General features: G+C 42.5%; 1 protein-coding gene across 16 annotated transcripts in view; it reads left to right on the top strand.

The window, feature by feature from the left end:
- Nucleotides 1–17,560, top strand: part of ANKS1B (ankyrin repeat and sterile alpha motif domain containing 1B) — a 999,563-nt gene that overhangs the window by 145,268 nt on the left and 836,735 nt on the right. For 14 of the 16 annotated variants that reach the window (XM_084796582.1, XM_084796560.1, XM_084796578.1 and 11 more), the window contains exons 4-5: nucleotides 4,878–5,174; nucleotides 16,455–16,530. In XM_084796582.1, the coding sequence (XP_084652708.1) occupies nucleotides 4,878–5,174; nucleotides 16,455–16,530 (373 nt within the window). Of the gene's footprint in view, nucleotides 1–4,817; nucleotides 5,175–11,842; nucleotides 11,862–16,454; nucleotides 16,531–17,560 lie in introns of those variants that run through there. The other 2 variants (XM_084796566.1, XM_084796567.1) reach the window with 2 other exon arrangements.

Raw genomic sequence — 17,560 nt, forward strand, 5'->3', positions numbered from 1 at the left:
TTGAACACTCCTTGAGTCTGTTTTGTCATTGGTGATGTATGTACCTGCCCAAGCATTCGCATGTGTGTATGAATGTGTGTATTTGGATGCGTGTGCATGCTTGAGTGTGCCCTGGTACACATGTACTTGTGTGAGTGCACGTGTGGAACCAGAGGCAGCTTTTGCTTCTCTGCTGCTCTCCGGTTTGTGTGGGACCCAGGGCTCACTCCTTAGATCTTTTGGCTGATGAGCCCAGGGATCCTCCTGTCTCTGCTTTCTCATCACCCTCTGCCATCACGCCTGACATTTTATTTTTTATTTTTTTTAACCGTGGGCTGTGAGGGTGGAGCTTAGGTCCCCATGACTGTGCACAAGCACTCTGCCAACTGAGCTGCTAGCACCTTCTCGGGATTTTCATTCTGAACCTGCCCAACCCCCCCCCCCCAACTCTACACCATTACTAATGAGAGAGTCAGATGTGCAGACCTTTTTCCTACAAGTAACTTGGATTTCTGTACCCCCAACGGTGCAGAAACCCTCTAGCTGATTAGAAACTTTTGTGTATTTAAACAATAGCAGGAGGAATTGAGAATCAACATCTGCTGAGGACTAAGGGAAATCAGTCACTGTACTTCCCCCTGGACAGTGTTAACTTAATTCATAATGCTACTTAATAAGCGGAAGTGAAATTATCTTTCCTATTTCATGGCTGAGAAACCGAGCTCAGTTAAGCTAAGTAGCCTGGATAAGGCCACATGCTGTTGGGGGACCCAACCTGGAGACTTGCCCTCTAAGGCCAGGTCTTATATGCTAACGTTGCCATCCTAGGTCCTGTTACTTACAGACAGTTTCCTGTGATGGGCATTGTGCCAGGCCCCTGTATCTACATCGCCATACTAATTCCTGTCATGCATAGCCTGGTGAAGGAGAGGTCATCATTCCTGCTGCCTGAATGGGGCCACAGCCTCAGGGAAGAAGAATTTACCCATAATGCATCTATTAAGAAATGAAGTCAATGTTTAAAAAGGCCTTTCAGATCCAAAGCCCAAGCCCTTGGCCAGTTACACAGTCGTGACATTGGAATTATGCACTGTAGTTAGTGTTTTGTTGTGATTTCTGAAAAGGACCTTTGACGTCTTGTATGGTTGCCCCCCCTTCCCCATGTGGGGTACACTGGTGTCCAATATCCCTGATGGGAACCTCTGTACTAATGTTCCCATAAATCACTTCAGATTTTCTTTCGGGAAGCATTTGTAAGCAGTTTAACGTCAAAAAGGTTCTGTTGTTACTTGAGCAAAGTGCTAATCTAATGTTTATGTCATGTTTTACTAGTCACCAAGAGACTTGTTTTTTAAAAACCAATCTCACTTAATGCTTTTATCATACTTTTGCTGTGTGGCCGCATAGTGCCAGAGTTTATCTGTCCTTTTATGATTCACTCCATGGTCCTCGTTTGCATCGTTGCTTTTGTACTTTGGGCCATTGAGTAAAATAAGGGTCACTTGAATGCAAGTTCTGCAGTAGCACATGGGATCTGGGAGATGGGATGATCATTCATTAAGTGTGGCCGAGGATGATTCACGTCAGGAGTGAGATGGGGAGTGGAATGGCCCAAGATTCCACCATGCTCAGAGCAGCATGTGAGTCAAAACTTAGGAATTATTTCTGGAATTTTCCATTTAACATTTCAGACCTTAGCTGAGCGTAAGCAAGCAACTGAGATTGTGGATTATAATATTATTGCTTGGTAGAAACTATAAAATGTTAATAACACTCGTTAGCAGAACGTGTTTTTCTATGTCATATTTTTATGCTTTGAGATAAACTTGGGGATCCTACCAAGATTATAAAACATCTCTAGATTAAAAATATTAGGGATCCGTTTAAAAAATAGTTCAGTCAGTTCTTGCATTTTAATGTTTTTAGGGACCCCCTACATTCTGGGGGCAGTGGCTTGTGCCTGTAATCAATTGCAGCTCTCGGGAGGCAGAGAGAGGTTGATCTCTGTGAGTTTGAGGCCAGCCTGGTGGTCTACACAATGAGTCCAGGACAGCCAGGGCTATTACACAGAGAAACCCATTCTCAAAAAAAAAACCAAACCAAGCCACTTCCTTTTGTTATAGTATCTTAAGTTTTCAGAGGCTGGCTATTTGGTTAAAAATGAAGAATTCAGAATATTTAAAGAATGTTCTCCGTAGATTTTCCAACAATTATTAATCAACATGCCATCATAGCCTACTCATTTTAAATTAGATGTTTTCTTGTTAGACCGTTAGTGAGTGTGAATACAAGTATATAATCTTGCCTGTTTAAAGGGACCACAGTTGTAGTCTCCACTGACAAGAAAGCCCAAGGATATGTTGATTGTGCATAAAAACCTGTGAGCATTGTGTCCTAAATAGGTCTTTAATGATGGAGATGATGTCTCCTGAGATTTGAATAGCACTAATTGGTATTATTAGAAGACCTTACAAGGTTGCTCTTATTTTCTAGGCTAAGGGCTATGGAAAAGGAGAAAGATCTTTGAGGACTCATTACTTCATAATTGGCCTTTCTCTTTCTCAGAGAGAGAGAGAGAGAGAGAGAGAGAGAGAGAGAGAGAGAGAGAGAGAGAACAGTTTGAAAAATGAGATGCAGTCCTTTTTTAGACCAACGGAAAATTGGGTTGGTCAGGAAGCATATTTTTCTGTCATATTTTCATGTGTCAAAGTAATAAGCCCGGGGTTCTTTTCAAGCTTGTAGAACGGTCAGATTTAAAAAATTAGGAAGTCTAAAACTGTTCGTAGTCAGTCTCCGTAAATGAGGACAGAAATTACAGTAAGACAGCCAAATTAAGCGCAGGGTTAATTCTTGCAGACAATGGAAGAAGAAGCATCTTCAGGGGGATTCTTTCCCATCTGCCCGACCCTAGCTTTCACCCACTGTCTTAAAGAGTAGGGATGCATGTGTGTGTGTGTGTGTGTGTGTGTGTGTGTGTGTGTGTGTGTGTGTGTAACCTCCCACTGCCCCGTTTTGATACTACAGCCGCAAAATTAGAAGCTCTTCCTAGTGCATCCCACTCCACCACCCTTCTAAGTTTTCAAATCTTTAGCTGCTTAATTTACTGGTTTGCGTTTTTTTTTTTCTTCAACCCAGTGCAAACCTGAGGTAGTTTTGGGGTTCAGTTGTCCTCCTCTGTTTGCGTTGGGAGGAGCTAACATGTAAGAAGCAGTTCCTCTTAGCTCAGCACTCTTTGGGTGAAATCTCTGGAACATTCTAGGATGCGTTTAGAGCTTCTTTGGCAGTGTAGCTGCAGTGGGTAGCAGTGAGAACATAGGCTTTAGGCGTTGCTAGGTACCAAAGGATCCATTTCTTCTTAGATGTAGTGTGACGGTTTTCAATTTCAGTCTCCTTACCCATGAAGCAGGTTAATACAAAACCTGTAAGGTTTTTAGAACCGTTAATGAGACAGTGTCTGTACTGTACACTTTGTAGTTGTTCAGCAGGTGTGTGTAGTCCCTGGGCCTGGGCTACTTGGTTCAAATTCTGACCTCCATGTCTCTTCACATCACTGTCTTCAGTGGGGCCAGAGCAGTTGTACGGAAGGGACGTGAGCTGCCACGTGACTCTTAGCTGCACATTAAAGTTGACGCTGCTGCAGCATGGGCTTTGGGAAACAAGGAGACTTAAAAGCAGGGTCTCTTTTAACTTCATGCTACCCTTACACCCCACGCCATGTTCAGTTACTTGGTGCCTCAGTTGCCTCACCCTGCAGGTGACGGAGGATAATGGTAGTGATAGTCCCCGTCTTATAATGAGGGCTAAGTGAGTGAAAGCATGACCTGCGACTGTGCCTGATGCCTAGTGATGATGAAGCGATGAAGGCTGTGGTAATGGCAGCCGATCCTTCTCTCTAGAGCCCTGATTTAGGATCATTTCACTTTTGCTGTTAACATTTCTTGTTCATAGCTCTCCTGACACCTCTTGACCCTACCAAGAGCCCCACCTAAGCCGTGCCAATGGCCAAAATTGTCTGAAGGGTCAATTTGCCTTGTAACTGAATTCATTAAAAAAAAATCTTGTTAAATATTTAGAAAAATCTCATTGGTTTTTCAGTAGGAATTCTTCTTCTTCTTCTTCTTCTTCTTCTTCTTCTTCTTCTTCCTCCTTTTTTCTTCTTTCCTCCTCCTCCTCCTCCTCCTCCTCCTCTTTCCAGCTGCAAATGCAGTGCTCTAGTATCCTAGGCGAATGGCCTGGGTGTGGTTCTAGTCCTTCATATATGTGTTTTCCAAAGGATTCTATCATCTTATCCTAGGGATGAGATCCTTTGTTCTTTCTGCAAAGAAGAGACCGTAATGATTTATATTTATTACTTAGCATATTTGTAATAAAAAGCAGTGGTTTCTATTTATTTAAAATAAACTGAAACAGTTTGTGTTAGTTTTCCCTGAGTCTGTCATCACCAAGTGTTTACCATCTCAACTCCTGTCTGCAAAGTCAGTCACTGAAAGAACGCTATAGTCGTGATTAATCTTTCTTACGGGCAAATGCCGCGGAGGCACATACAGTGGAGGGGATGCTGTCTATCTGGACCCAGCAGGACCACTGACTAGCATGGCTAAATCATCACTCTGGAAGCTGGACTCTGTGATGGAGAGAAAAGTGTGTGTGTGTGTGTGTGTGTGTGTGTGTGTGTGTGTGTGTTTTCCACATTGGTGATAAAACAAATACATGATTTTGATGTAATAAGTGATGAATACTTTAATCAAACAGAAAATTCAATTAGATGTACTAACTAGACTATGCTTAAATTTACATTTTCAAATGTGCCATATCTCACATTATTTTATTTTTTTTAGATTTTTTGATAGCTAATTAAATTTCTGAAGACGTGTCTTTCGTATCTTCACCTTCAATAGAACAACGAGAATGAGACCGCCTTACACTGTGCAGCTCAGTATGGACACTCCGAAGTGGTTGCCGTCCTCCTGGAAGAGCTCACGGACCCTACGATTAGGAACAGCAAACTCGAAACACCGCTGGACTTGGCCGCGCTCTACGGACGGCTGAGAGTCGTGAAGATGATCATCAGCGCCCATCCGAACCTAATGAGCTGTAACACGCGGAAGCACACGCCCCTTCACCTCGCGGCCCGCAATGGCCACAAAGCGGTTGTGCAGGTTCTGCTGGAGGCGGGCATGGATGTGAGCTGTCAAGTGAGTCTTTAAACTGTGCGGCGGGTTAAAGGTGACGCCGCTGTACCGCGTGCTTCCGGGAGCATGGGGGCGGTGACTTAAAGCATCCCTTTTTAACATTGCGATAATTAGAGGGCTGAGGTTTATTAGCAGATGGAAGTCGTCATGGGTTGATTATTTTCTTTTTCTGGTGTTTCACCTATAGCCTGACACACTTAGAATGCTAGACCAAAACTTAGTGAATGAATTTAACATTTTTATTTGTTCTGTTCTTTTAAGATTTGTTTATTTTTGTTTTGCGTGTGTGAGCCTTTTGGCTGTGTTATTTGCACATGCCTGGTGTGGGACATTTGAACCCCCGGAACTGGAGTTAATATATAGTTGTACGTTGCCATATGGGTGCTAGGAACCAACCCTGGTCCTCTGCAATGGGCCCTTAATGGCTGAGCCGTGTCTCCAGCCCCAAGCTCTTAATACGTCTAGTATACTCACAGTGCTAAGCGGACTGAGCCATTTAGAATCCAGTGGTCCAAAAACGTCCCGTAGGGTGGAGTACTATTAATTTCCAGTAAACAGATTAGGAATTAGATTTAAAATTTTGTCTCAGTCACAGCTGATAAAACCAGAACGTGAGCTTAGATTTACAGGTTAAGTTGTAGGTAGGGCCTCTTTCCAACATAATTTACCATCTTACAAACTAGTGAGCAATCCCTATGCCCAAGGAGACTCAGGAAAAATGTATTGAAAAAAAAAATTCGATTTGAATGTTTCAAAACATTACTTTGTGTGGATGAATATATTTGTGTGCATACACAGTGTGTGTGTGTGTGTGTGTGTGTGTGTGTGTGTGTGAGAGAGAGAGAGAGAGAGAGAGAGAGAGAGAGAGAGAGAGAGAGAGAGAGAACGAGAGAACAAACTGACTGGGAATAGTGTGGACTTTTGAAGCCTCAGAGCTCACCCTCCCATGAGGGTACCCCATCTCCAGCAACCGGGCTACACCTCCGAATCCTTTCCAAACAGTTCCACCTACTGGGAACCAATCACTCAAATACATACAAGGCTGTGGAGGCCGTTATTATTCACACCACAGCACAAGTGCAGCATGCAGGACTCGCGGCTAAGTGTGACCTCGGAGCACAGCTTTGCTCTAGCATCCTGTCACAGCACCCTTTGGCTCTGTGAAAGCCAACCAACACAAAGGAAGTCTCCGGCTCAGTTCTAGCTTAATCTCTATTATTTCTGTGCACAAAACCATATGGTGTCTGGATTCTTTTTTCTTTTTTCTCCTGTCTATTGTGTCAGTTGTAAATCAGATAACCTGCCTCTTTCAGAGGATGGGTGGACATTATGTGAGGTGATAGGCAAGATTTAAAAAAAAACAAACGTGTCTATCAATATCTACTTGGTCACATGGCAGCAGTGTATTCTAAGAAGGAAAGAGAGAAGGAGATAGCCAAGGCCTCTTGTGACCCGTGCTTAGTCCCAGTGCTTGGCTGCTCCTGCCATGTTTGATTGACCAGACCAAATTACAAAGGCCATTTAAATTCTTTGGAGTGGTAAAATGGTCTCTACCTGTAGACTAGTGTACATCATTAATTGTAAAAGGAGTTTTAATATTCACAAAGAAATAGATGAGGCCAGTCTCACATGCAACTTACAAATTCCACATAGAACTAATGTTCCACTATGGAGTTACTAGGAATTGGGTTTTTTTTTTAGGTTTTACATTCTTTTTAAAAATATATTTTATTAATTTATTCATATTACATCTCAATTGTTATCCCATCCCTTGTATCCTCCCATTCCTCCCTCCCTCCCATTTTCCCCTTACTCCCCTTCCCTATGACTGTGACTGAGGAGGATTTCCTCCCCCTGTATATGCTCATAGGGTATCAACTGTCTTTTTGGTAGCCTGCTATCCGTCCTCTGAGTGCCACCAGGCCTCCTCATCCAGGGGACGTGGTCAAATATATGGGGCACCAGAGTTCGTGTGAAAGTCAAACCCCACTCTCCACTCAACTGTGAAGAATATCCTGTCCATTGGGTAGATCTGGGTAGGGGTTTGAAGTTTACTGCATGTATTGTCCTTGGCTGGTGCCATAGTTTGAGCAGGACCCCTGCACCCAGATCCGCCCGTTATAATGTATGGCCATACCACCCTGAACACGCCCGATCTCCTCTGATCTCGTAAGCTAAGCAGGGTTGGGCCTGGTTAGTACTTGGATGGGAGAACGTTGCTAGGAATTGTACAGAAGTTAAATTATGTGTTTCTCAGCTGTTAGGGTTAGTACCCCTGTGCAGACCACTTTATAAAATACATTCGCTGATGGAGCACGAAGGTACACACTTGATATCTTTGTGCTTAGAGGACAAGGTAGAAGGATCTCAAGTTCAAGGTCAGGGCGTGAGCTACACAGTGAGATTCTGCTTCAAAATTTGAGAGGATGACTTATTGCCTTAAAAAGGCAGGTGCTTTGCCTGCATGGATGTCTTGTGTACCATGTGTATGCAGTACCTGTGGAGGCCAGAAGAGGGTGCCAGATTCCCCTGGAATGGAGTTAGAGAGGATTTGTTTGTTGCTCTGTGGGTCTTGGAAACTGAACCTAGGCATCTGTAAAAGCAACAAGTTTTTTAACCGTGGAACCATTTCTCTAGGCCCCACTTGCTGCCTTTTTTTTTTAAAAATAAAGATTTTTAACTTTATTGCTGAAACTAACCAAAATTTCCCATGGGATTCACTCTTAAAAAAAAAATACCAGATAGTGTCTGCTGGTATGTCAGTGGGTGGGAGTGAACTTTAACTGACTTACAGATTTAAGGTTCATTGTGTTGCTGTGGTCAGCCAGCTGAAGATTAGTGGTGTTAAAGTTAATTCATTTGGGTTGAATGTGTTTGTCTTCCATAGTGTGTGTGTGTGCATTTATGCGTGCATGGGGTTTACATATATGTGCATGTGTGTACGGGTGCCCTGCCTTATGCTGGCCTGTGTATAGGCAGGAGGTTGGTGTATTGCCATGGCCTCCTCACTCCTTTCTCCTCCTCATTTGTTGACAACATTTGTTATGGAACCTGGGGCTTCCTGTCTCAGCAGACCAGCTGGCTAATAAGCCCCCGAGAGACCTGCCTCTGCCCCTCCCACATCTAGGGCTGGGCTCCTCACCTCCAGCTTGCACATCATGTATGTTGAGGCTATGATCTCAGGTCCTCATGATTTTGAGCCATCTTCCCAGTCCTTCCATATGTGCTTGAAACGCTGCGTTTGTGTTAGTATTTTCCCTGGAAATTTTCTTTTCTGCAGTTTTTTCTCTCTAAGCAATTCTAAATTACAGCCTGTTTGAGCTATTAAACAAAACCGCTTTGATTTCTGTTTGGCTGAATTTCACACAGGTCGGCTAGTTGACTCTTACTTGAAGTGATTAGGGATAGAAGTGTTTCGAGTCTTTTTTTTCCCCCCCCCATCATGGAATGTTTGCATGTAAATAATGAAGCATTGTGCTGGTTGGACCAAAGACCACATGTGAAGTTTATTTATGGTCTACATACACTTTATACATGGAGCCTGAAGGTGATTTCAGACCCGCATTTGACTGTCACCTGTCATGAAGAGGCTGTCTCATTCTATTCACAACGTCGTGTCAATCCTTAAATTTTTTTAGATTTTGAAGTATTTAATAGTTGGAATTTTCATATTCAGTGTCCAGCCTGTTTTATTTTTACTAATAAAATAATAAAATAACTTAGTCTTAAAAATTAATAAAGTCAGCATTATTAACAAAGTAGGGATGAACTCACAGTATTTTTTTTAATGTAAGTAATTTATTCAGCTTACATCTCAATTGTTATCCCCTCACTTGTATCTTCCCGTCCCCACCCCCTTTCACCCTACTCCCCTCCACTAGGTCTATAACAGAAGGGGACCTCCTCCCCTCCATATGATCACAGCCTATCAGGTCTCATCCTGGCAGCCTGCTTCCCCTTCCTCTGAGTGCCACCAGGCCTCCCCGCCAAGGGGGAAGTGGTCAAATAGGGGGCACCAGGAACTCACAGTATTTTATTTGAATTATCATTCTTTTCTATAGTGATTTTAAACTTGAAATCTGGTAACTAGGGCCCTCTGAGTCCTTCTATTTCCCCATTCTTCCTTGATTTTCTCACCTAGAGTCCCAATAGGATGTCCTCCCTTCTGTCCCACTTTCCTGGTAAGCAAAGACTTTCTTGGGACATGGCCCTTGAGCTAGTGTCCAGATATGAGTGAGTATATACCATTTGAGTCTTTCTGCTTCTGGATTAACTCACTCATTATGATCATTTCTAGTTCAATCCATTTGTCCACAAATTTTGGGAATTCCTTGTTTTTAATAGCTGAGTAGTATTCCATAGTGTAAATGTACCACAGTTTCTTTATCCATTCTTCTACTGAGGGACACTTAGTCTGTTTCCATGATCTGGCTATTATGAATAAGGCTGCTGTGAACATGGTTGAGCAAATTTTCTTGTTGTGTGCTGGAGCATCTTCTGGGTATATTCCAAGGAGTGGAATAGCTGGGTCTTGCGGAAGCCCTATTCCTAGTTTTCTGATATAGTGCCAGATAGATTTCCAAAGTGGCTGTACTAGTTTGCATTCCCACCAGCAATGAAGGAGTGTTCCTTTCTCTCCACATCCTTGCCAGCATATGGCACCAGCCAAGGACAATACATGCAGTAAACTTCGAACCTCTACCCAGATCTACCCAATGGACAGGACATTCTTCACAGTTGAGTGGAGAGTGGGGTCTGACTTTCACACGAACTCTGGTGCCTCATATTTGACTATGTCCCCTGGATGGGGAGGCCTGGTGGCACTCAGAGGAAGGATAGCAGGCTACCAAGAAGAGATACCCTATGAGCATATACAGGGGGAGGAAGTCCCCTGAGTCATAGTCATAGGGGAGGGGAATAAGGGGAAAATGGGAGGGAGGGAGGAATGGGAGGATACAAGGGATGGGATAACAATTGAGATGTAATATGAATAAATTATTAAACTAGATATAAAAAAGAAATCTGGTAACTAGAAAGCAAAAGTCGTTTACTGTGCTACTGGTTTGACTGCACATCTCTCTTGAAAATTTCTTTTGTTAAGTTTTGAAGAGTTCAAGGACTAGCGCAATATTAAGACAATTACACTTTATGTGAATATTCAGTAAAATGAAATTAAAATTGCCCAAAGTCAATAATCAAAAGTATGTTACCATAAAGGGAGCTGTTAAAATGAAAATTTGGATAAAGAACAGTTTGTTTTCAGCACCTTACAGTGGCAGGGGATGTGAGGTAAGTGCACATAATGACTATATAACCATTAAACAAACATTTTACTCTCTAATGTTTCCAATTTAAAAATACTCGCTACCTTTCAACACCTTTTTTTCCTGCACTTTCTCTCATCTTACTTTTACATTTATTTTATGGAGAAAGAAGGAACAGCCACAAACTATACTACTTTTTTAACTTTAATTTTTAAAAATTTAGTATGTGTACATGTGCATGCCATGGCATGTGTGGAGGTCACAGAACAGAGGTTCCGGGGGATTGAACTCAGGCTGTCAGGTTTGACAGCAAGCACTTTGGTCCTCTGAGGCATCTCATAGACCTTCCTTTCCTTTCTGGTCCTCAACATTGCTTGCTTCCTAGGTTTCCTGTTGATGTTGCTTTGGAAAAAAATCCCATAGACTGAGTAGCTTAAGTAAGAGGAATTAATTTTTTTCCCACAGGTTACAAAAAGTCGAAGGCCAGGATTTTATCCAATATTGCTCTTTGTAAGCAATCTCCTCCTGTTTTATTATTTTCTTCCTACATGTGACCTTTCTTATGAATACAAATGGAGAGTGAATTCTTTGCTGTCATCTCATCTTTCGAGGACACTAGTCCCATTAGATTAGCACTTTACTCAAGATTTAACAACCTCCTTAAAAGCCTTATGTTCAAATAACCCTCTGTAAGGCTTAAATGTTAACATCAGGGTTGGTGGCAGAGGGGTGGAGGGCTGGGGTGGGGTGAGGTGGGGGTAAGGTCGAGGGGGAGGGGCAAGGAGAAACAGCCTGCAGCAGAGTCTCTTTAATTCATTTTCAGTATAGCAGAAATACATGAAGTATAGCAGTATACATGAAGTCAGGTCATTTCACTTTTCTACCCATAAGCCTCCATTGTTTTTCCATCTTACTCAGAGCAAGAGTCAAGAGTTCTTCATGTGGTGCGCACAGTCCCGTATGGTTTGGTGTTACAAAGGAGACAGTTTGGTTGCTCGTAATTGAATTTGAAGGGCAAGAGAAATCTCTTAACCACTTAATTGAGGCTTCTTGCAGGGGAATAGTTCTAGAAAAATTGGAACGGTGAAACCGTGTAGTGGACGGTTCCATAAGAAAAAAGTGCAGGAAAGAGAAGAAACTGAAAACAGAATATTTAACGGACAAGCGCTCTGGGAAGCAGTTGCGGGAGAAACAGCAGCAGCCCAAACCATGTGTTCACCGTGCGCCTGCGGAGTGCTGCCGGGCCTTGCCTGTCACGCGCGAGGTGGTAGCACTGGGAAAACAGGATTAAAAACTTCCAGTGAGAAGGGGGAGGACTTTGGTGGAGCACCGAAGAGAGAAGTAAGACCTTGGGTGGAAGTCTGAGGCAGTAGCAGGCTCACGGCGCGACCTTGGTGCTCTGTTCAGCTTTCCGGATAGTGGAAAGGTGCGGGTGTTGAGGGGGAGTGGAAGGGTCCGACGAAGAGACTGAGATTGGGGATGCAGGAGGAATGGTGGAGGCGCATGACAAGCAAAACGCAAGAGGAGGCAGAGAGTGATAAAGGACACAGGCAAGGATTAGCTTTAGTGGGGGAGAAAGGATGCTTCCCTTGAGACAGAATGAAGAAGGAGAAGGCAGGGAAAAACAGAAGCCTACAGTCCCCAAACAGGAGGAGGTGCGCACCCCCATTTTGGATGGGAGGAATGCTGTTTTTGAGTCATTTGAACACTTGCCACATTCTCATTTTTCTGTCCCCTGCCCAGCTTAAACTATCTTTTTTTTTTTTAACTTTAGCTGCTCTCCACATGTTTTCCTAAGTCTTTTATCATTTGACACCCTCTTGTGAAGGCGCATTCTGACCTGACAGGAGTTCTGGAAAGGTCGGCACAGTGTAGGTGAACACGCTTTAGGTAAGAGGCAGTTTTGTCCAGCCTGCACTCTCACCTGTGCACAGGCGGGCATAGGTCTGACTGCAACTCAACGCCAAGTCCTAAACGTTATTGAAACATTATGAGGGTGTTCTTTTTAAATTTTATTTCAGTAATTTGATCAAGTAGTTCTGGTGTGAATTTTGTAGATGATAATGTCATTTTGCAGTGTCAAGAGGTTAGTCACATGTGTGGAGCACAAAAAAGTACTGCTCTGCAGCTCGTGAAGATGTTATGTCTGCTTGCAAAGACTGAGATGTTCTTACGTTCAGAGCATTTCTTTAATCCTGAGATAATATAAAAAACGTGCCATGCTGATAATCATGAGTCCTATGTCTTATAATTCTTACCTGTGCATTTTTTTCCTGCTGTACCCTGCCACCACCATAATATTATGACCATTGTTCCTGTTTTCTCCTAAAATCAAGATCTAGTCTGTCTTCATTTGGTCTCCCTTGGAGGCCTTAGGAGGTTGTGATTGAAATGTTAGATTGGAGGGGGGGGACCAGTTAGCCAAGCTCTGACCTGCTCATATCCCTTCGTATGTGCTATTTACCCATTTTCCCTTTTCCAGCACCTGTGCACCTGTGTCTCCTTCTCTTGAATTCCTTCTCCCCACCTATGGCCCCTTTAACTTTCTTTGTTTCTGTAGTTGCTCCACGTTCGGAGTTAGGATCCACATATAAGAGAGAGCATGCGGCATTTGCCTCTCAGGGTCTGGATTGCCTCACTCAGTATAATGTGTCATCCGTTTGCCGGAAAATTTCTTCTTCTTCTTTTTTTTTTTTCCAGTAGAAAAGATTTTGTTTATGTACTATACTCTTATCTTTTTATCATCTGGGGCATTTATATTATTTCAACTTCCTAGCAATTGTGAGTAGCAATTTATATGGCCGATCAAGTATCTGTGGAGTGGGATGTTGAGACCTTTGGGCCTATGCCAAGGAGTGGTATAAGTAATTCTTACATTTTATAACTTGTGGTGAAAGTAGTGTACTTATTTTGGAATTAATCACACTTCCAAGGGAAAAAGCCCTTAGCTGGCATCTGTAAACTCTGGAATTTGTGATATCACTGTAGTAAATAGTTTTTTGTACCCACCAATTGGACTTGGGCTTGAGAGAACTAGATTTTAACAGTGTTTATCTTATCAAACAACGTAATTAATTACATCAACCTCAGATCTGGAGAAGTTGATCCACTTTTGCACTGTGCTGTGTTCTGTTGCTGTGGCTAAGTGTTGAGGATAATGAGCGTGCTAGAGAGTCACTCACTTCTGTTCAGGGCTGCAAATGTTGCAGACCTTGCCTTTTTACCTATTGCCTTTGGGTGTGTGGTCAGGCAGCACACCACAGCGAGCATCATGCTCACATCATGGTGTCTAGTTCATCGGAGAGAGGGAAAACGGTTGGGGAAAAAAGCTCACCATGTACGGCGTTTGGTGTGTAAGAGTGAGGATGCAAGGTTGGGTCCATAGCACCTACTTAAAAACCAGACATAGCCGCACACGCCTGGAACCTCAGAGCTGGCACGTGGAAGCAGGCCAATTCTGGGGGGTCTGCTGACATGCTAATTTAGCCGAAACAGTGGGCACCAGGTTCAGTGAGAGAATCCGTCCCCCCAAAATAAGTTGGGAAAGTGGTTAAGGGTAAAAAAAATCCCAGCACCAACCCCTGCTTCATGTATGTACATGTACACTTCTCCCACACAGGAAATTTCTTTTAGCATTCTTTTTAAATAAAAAACTTTGAATAAGCCAGGTCTCAGAATATTCTTCAAAGGCATTCTTCTTAGGCCTCACTTCTTAAAGGTCACCATCTGGTGACCAAACCTTCAACACATGGCCTTTGAAAAACACTTAATACCCAAACACATAAAAGTGCATGCCTGTTATCTATTCTCAAGGAATGAGAAAAAGTCTCTGTCTACACAAATTACTTTTTAAAGAGGTGAAACTGGTTCTTCAGGTTTTTTTTTCTTTCAGTTCACAACAATACACATATAAGCTGTTTTTTATTTTAATTTTTATTGTCATAATAAATAAGATAATTTGAATCATGCTATCTTGAAGATACATACAGATCTTGTTGACAATAAACCTTTTCCCCAATATTCTTATTTTAGTTTATTTTAATTATATATTTATTAATTAATATACACATTTATTAATTAAACATTTACATTTTATGTTATCATAGTGATATTGTGTTTCAAATTGAGGTTTTAATGTCAAATTAGTAGTTACTTACACAGGAAGACAAAGTTATCAGATTAATATTTGCACTGGGCACTGAGGATGTACTAGGCATTTGTTAGATTCTTAGGAGAGAAAGAAAAATCAAAATTCCTTCTCTTTGGACTCTTTCCTGATTTTTATTAAAGAAGAATACAACTAAACAAATGTTGTTAACCTTTCCATTGAATACATAGTTGATTCAGGAGGCAAAATTGTCATGTGTTCTTATAACTGCTGTGAGAAGAAAGTTCATATGTATAGGACATAGGCAGTAAAGTCCAGGGGCGAAGAACAGCATCTTTAATGAAGTTATATTAAGGTAAGGTTATGAGTGCAATGCAGTTAGTGGTTCTCAAACTAAACTCTTTAGACTCTTGGCATCATGGGAACTTATTAGAGATTGGAATTCTTGGACCTCTCAAGGAATTCTTGGCTCCTGAAGGAAGAACTGGAGTTGGGGTCTAGAGGTCTAATGACTAATAACTTGCTGCTTCTCCCTGCCTGTACTTACCCTCCCTCCCTCCCTCCCTCCTTCCCTCCCTCCCTCCCTCCCTCCCTCCCTCCCTCCCTCCCTCTCTCCCTCCCTCCCTCCTTCCCTCTCTTCTTTCCCCTCTCTTCCTTTCTTCCTGGTCTTGCCTTTCTTCTGTTTCTTTCTTCATCTTTTAAAATTATCATTTTATTTGTATGGGTCTTTTGCTTGTATGTGTGTCTGTGCACTGTGTGTGTGTGTGTGTGTGTGTGTGTGTGTGTGTATGTATTTTGTCTGAGGAGGACAGAAGAGGGCATCCATTCCGTGCCTTGGAATTGGAGTACTGGGAATCTAACCTGGGTTATCTGGAAGAGTAGCCAGTGTTCTTGACTCACTCAGCCATAATCTCTCCAGTCTCATTGTCTCTTTCTTTCTTTCTTTCTTTCTTTCTTTCTTTCTTTCTTTCTTTCTTTCTTTCTTTCTTAAGGGCGTGGTGTATGTGTCCAAACTAGCCCTGAGTGTACTATGTAGCCCAGGCTGCCTTTGAACTTGGCGTAATTCTTTTCCTCAGTCTCCCAGGTGCTGGGATTACAGGAATGGGTCACCATGCACGGCTAGAATTGTGTCTTCACACAAGTACTCCTAATGGTTGTGATTCGCTTTGACCATTGAAAACAAGCGGTTGACTGTTTCCACATCTGGAGGGCTAGGAGGTGGATCTGCCTGTAATGGAACAGGCCTTCAGGATGCCAGGGAAGAGATGCAGAGCACAGCACAGTGCTAATAAAGAATAACGCCTGTGCCTGGAGCATGGAGTAGGGTCAGCCAGAGCATTAGGGGATGCAGAGCAAGACGGGGGCAGTCAAGGGTTTAAGAACCACTTTTAACCATTTTCATTTCATGAATCATAGATGCATGTTTACATGTGTACCTTCATAAGTGAAGGTGGGGATATGCAAAGTCCAGGAAGTTATTTCTGTGTTTATAACTCCCTCCACTCTACTGACTTATGAATGTGTTTAATAAATGCACGCTGACTGAGTGAATTCACATATACTCAGAGAAGCCTTGCGTAATAGGTGTTAGCACTCTTAGTTGATGCTTAGCACAACTGAGGCAAAGGAAAGGCGGGTCACCTCCGTAACATAACATAACCAATCAGAAGCAGAGGTGCTTTCCAAATGGAGGTCTCTGGACTTTGTTTCTGGAATACTCCTTCACCCCAAGATGCAACACACACACACACACACACACACACACACACACACACACACACACACACACACCCTGATTCTCTGAACACAGAGTGCCAAGATTATGGAAAACCTGTACGAATGCCTTATTGCTTGCAAACCTGTGTCGATTCCGAATGCAGCTATGCTTTTTCTTTTTCTTTATTTTTTCAGACAGAAAAGGGGAGTGCTCTTCATGAAGCGGCCTTGTTTGGGAAGGTGGATGTGGTGCGAGTTCTGTTAGAAACAGGTAGCTATCACGGTTCTCCCTGGAGCCTGTCCTGCCAGGTACTGTGGCTGTTTGAGGGCCGGATGAAGGAAAATGGCGGCTTTCTTCACACACGATCCTTTCCTCCAAATTGCAGATAGACACTCATACCGTGTAGAATTGGGCCTTGATGTTTAGACAAAACATATAAATATTTCAGTGAGTGGCGAGAAGGAGGAAAAAGGAAGATCTCTGCTTTCAGCAAGATGGATGGACAGGACCCTGAGGGGTTACAGCAGCCGTGTGTCTCTTGGTCTGTCACGCTGTGACCTGTGGCCAACAGAGATCCAAGTCAGTTCCCCTTCTGGGTACCCATCAGCCGAGCAGCGATTGTTCCTTGGCTACAGGGACTTATTTTTAAAAGGATTATTTTAGAGAGAATATATTGAAGGAAAAACAAAGGTAGACTTTAAAAAAAAATCTCCTATGTTTATTATGATCAAAAATGAGATAAGGTTGAAATTGAGGTCAACACTTTAATAATCTGAAGAGATAAGTAGAAATTATTACTGTGCACACTGGATGTAAGTTGTGCTCTGTAGTGTAGAGTGTTTAATTTGCCCTGCAAAAAAAGAAAAATGTGGGCCGACCCTTGTGCTGTTAACTCCGCTTTCACTATGCTAAAATTTCATGTTATTTGGGTTTGACAGGCAGCACAGTGATAGAATAGATGACCCGAGATGACCAATTAAGTATGTAAAATATTAAATATATACTGTATATTCTCACATAAACTTAAGGAAGTCTTTGATAATCTTATGGTGAACTAACATCTAGGATAAAATCCTATACCCTGGCTTTCCTTGCAATCAGTCATTTGGAAAGTTCATGAGCTGTGCTAGCGTAGCAGGGACTCATTGCTATGTTAAAGAAATTCTTTAGTATGGTGCATCCTCTTGGAACTAAAATTATAGGAGAGGTGTTTCAGTAGGTTTGCATAAATAGCTTATGTGGCTGACATTGACAACAATCTGAAATGAACAAACGGCAGGGATATCTGGAGGCCCAGTAG

The sequence above is a fragment of the Acomys minous genome (genome assembly GCF_964271855.1).
Source record: "Acomys minous genome assembly, chromosome: 9".
NCBI lineage: Eukaryota > Metazoa > Chordata > Mammalia > Rodentia > Muridae > Acomys > Acomys minous.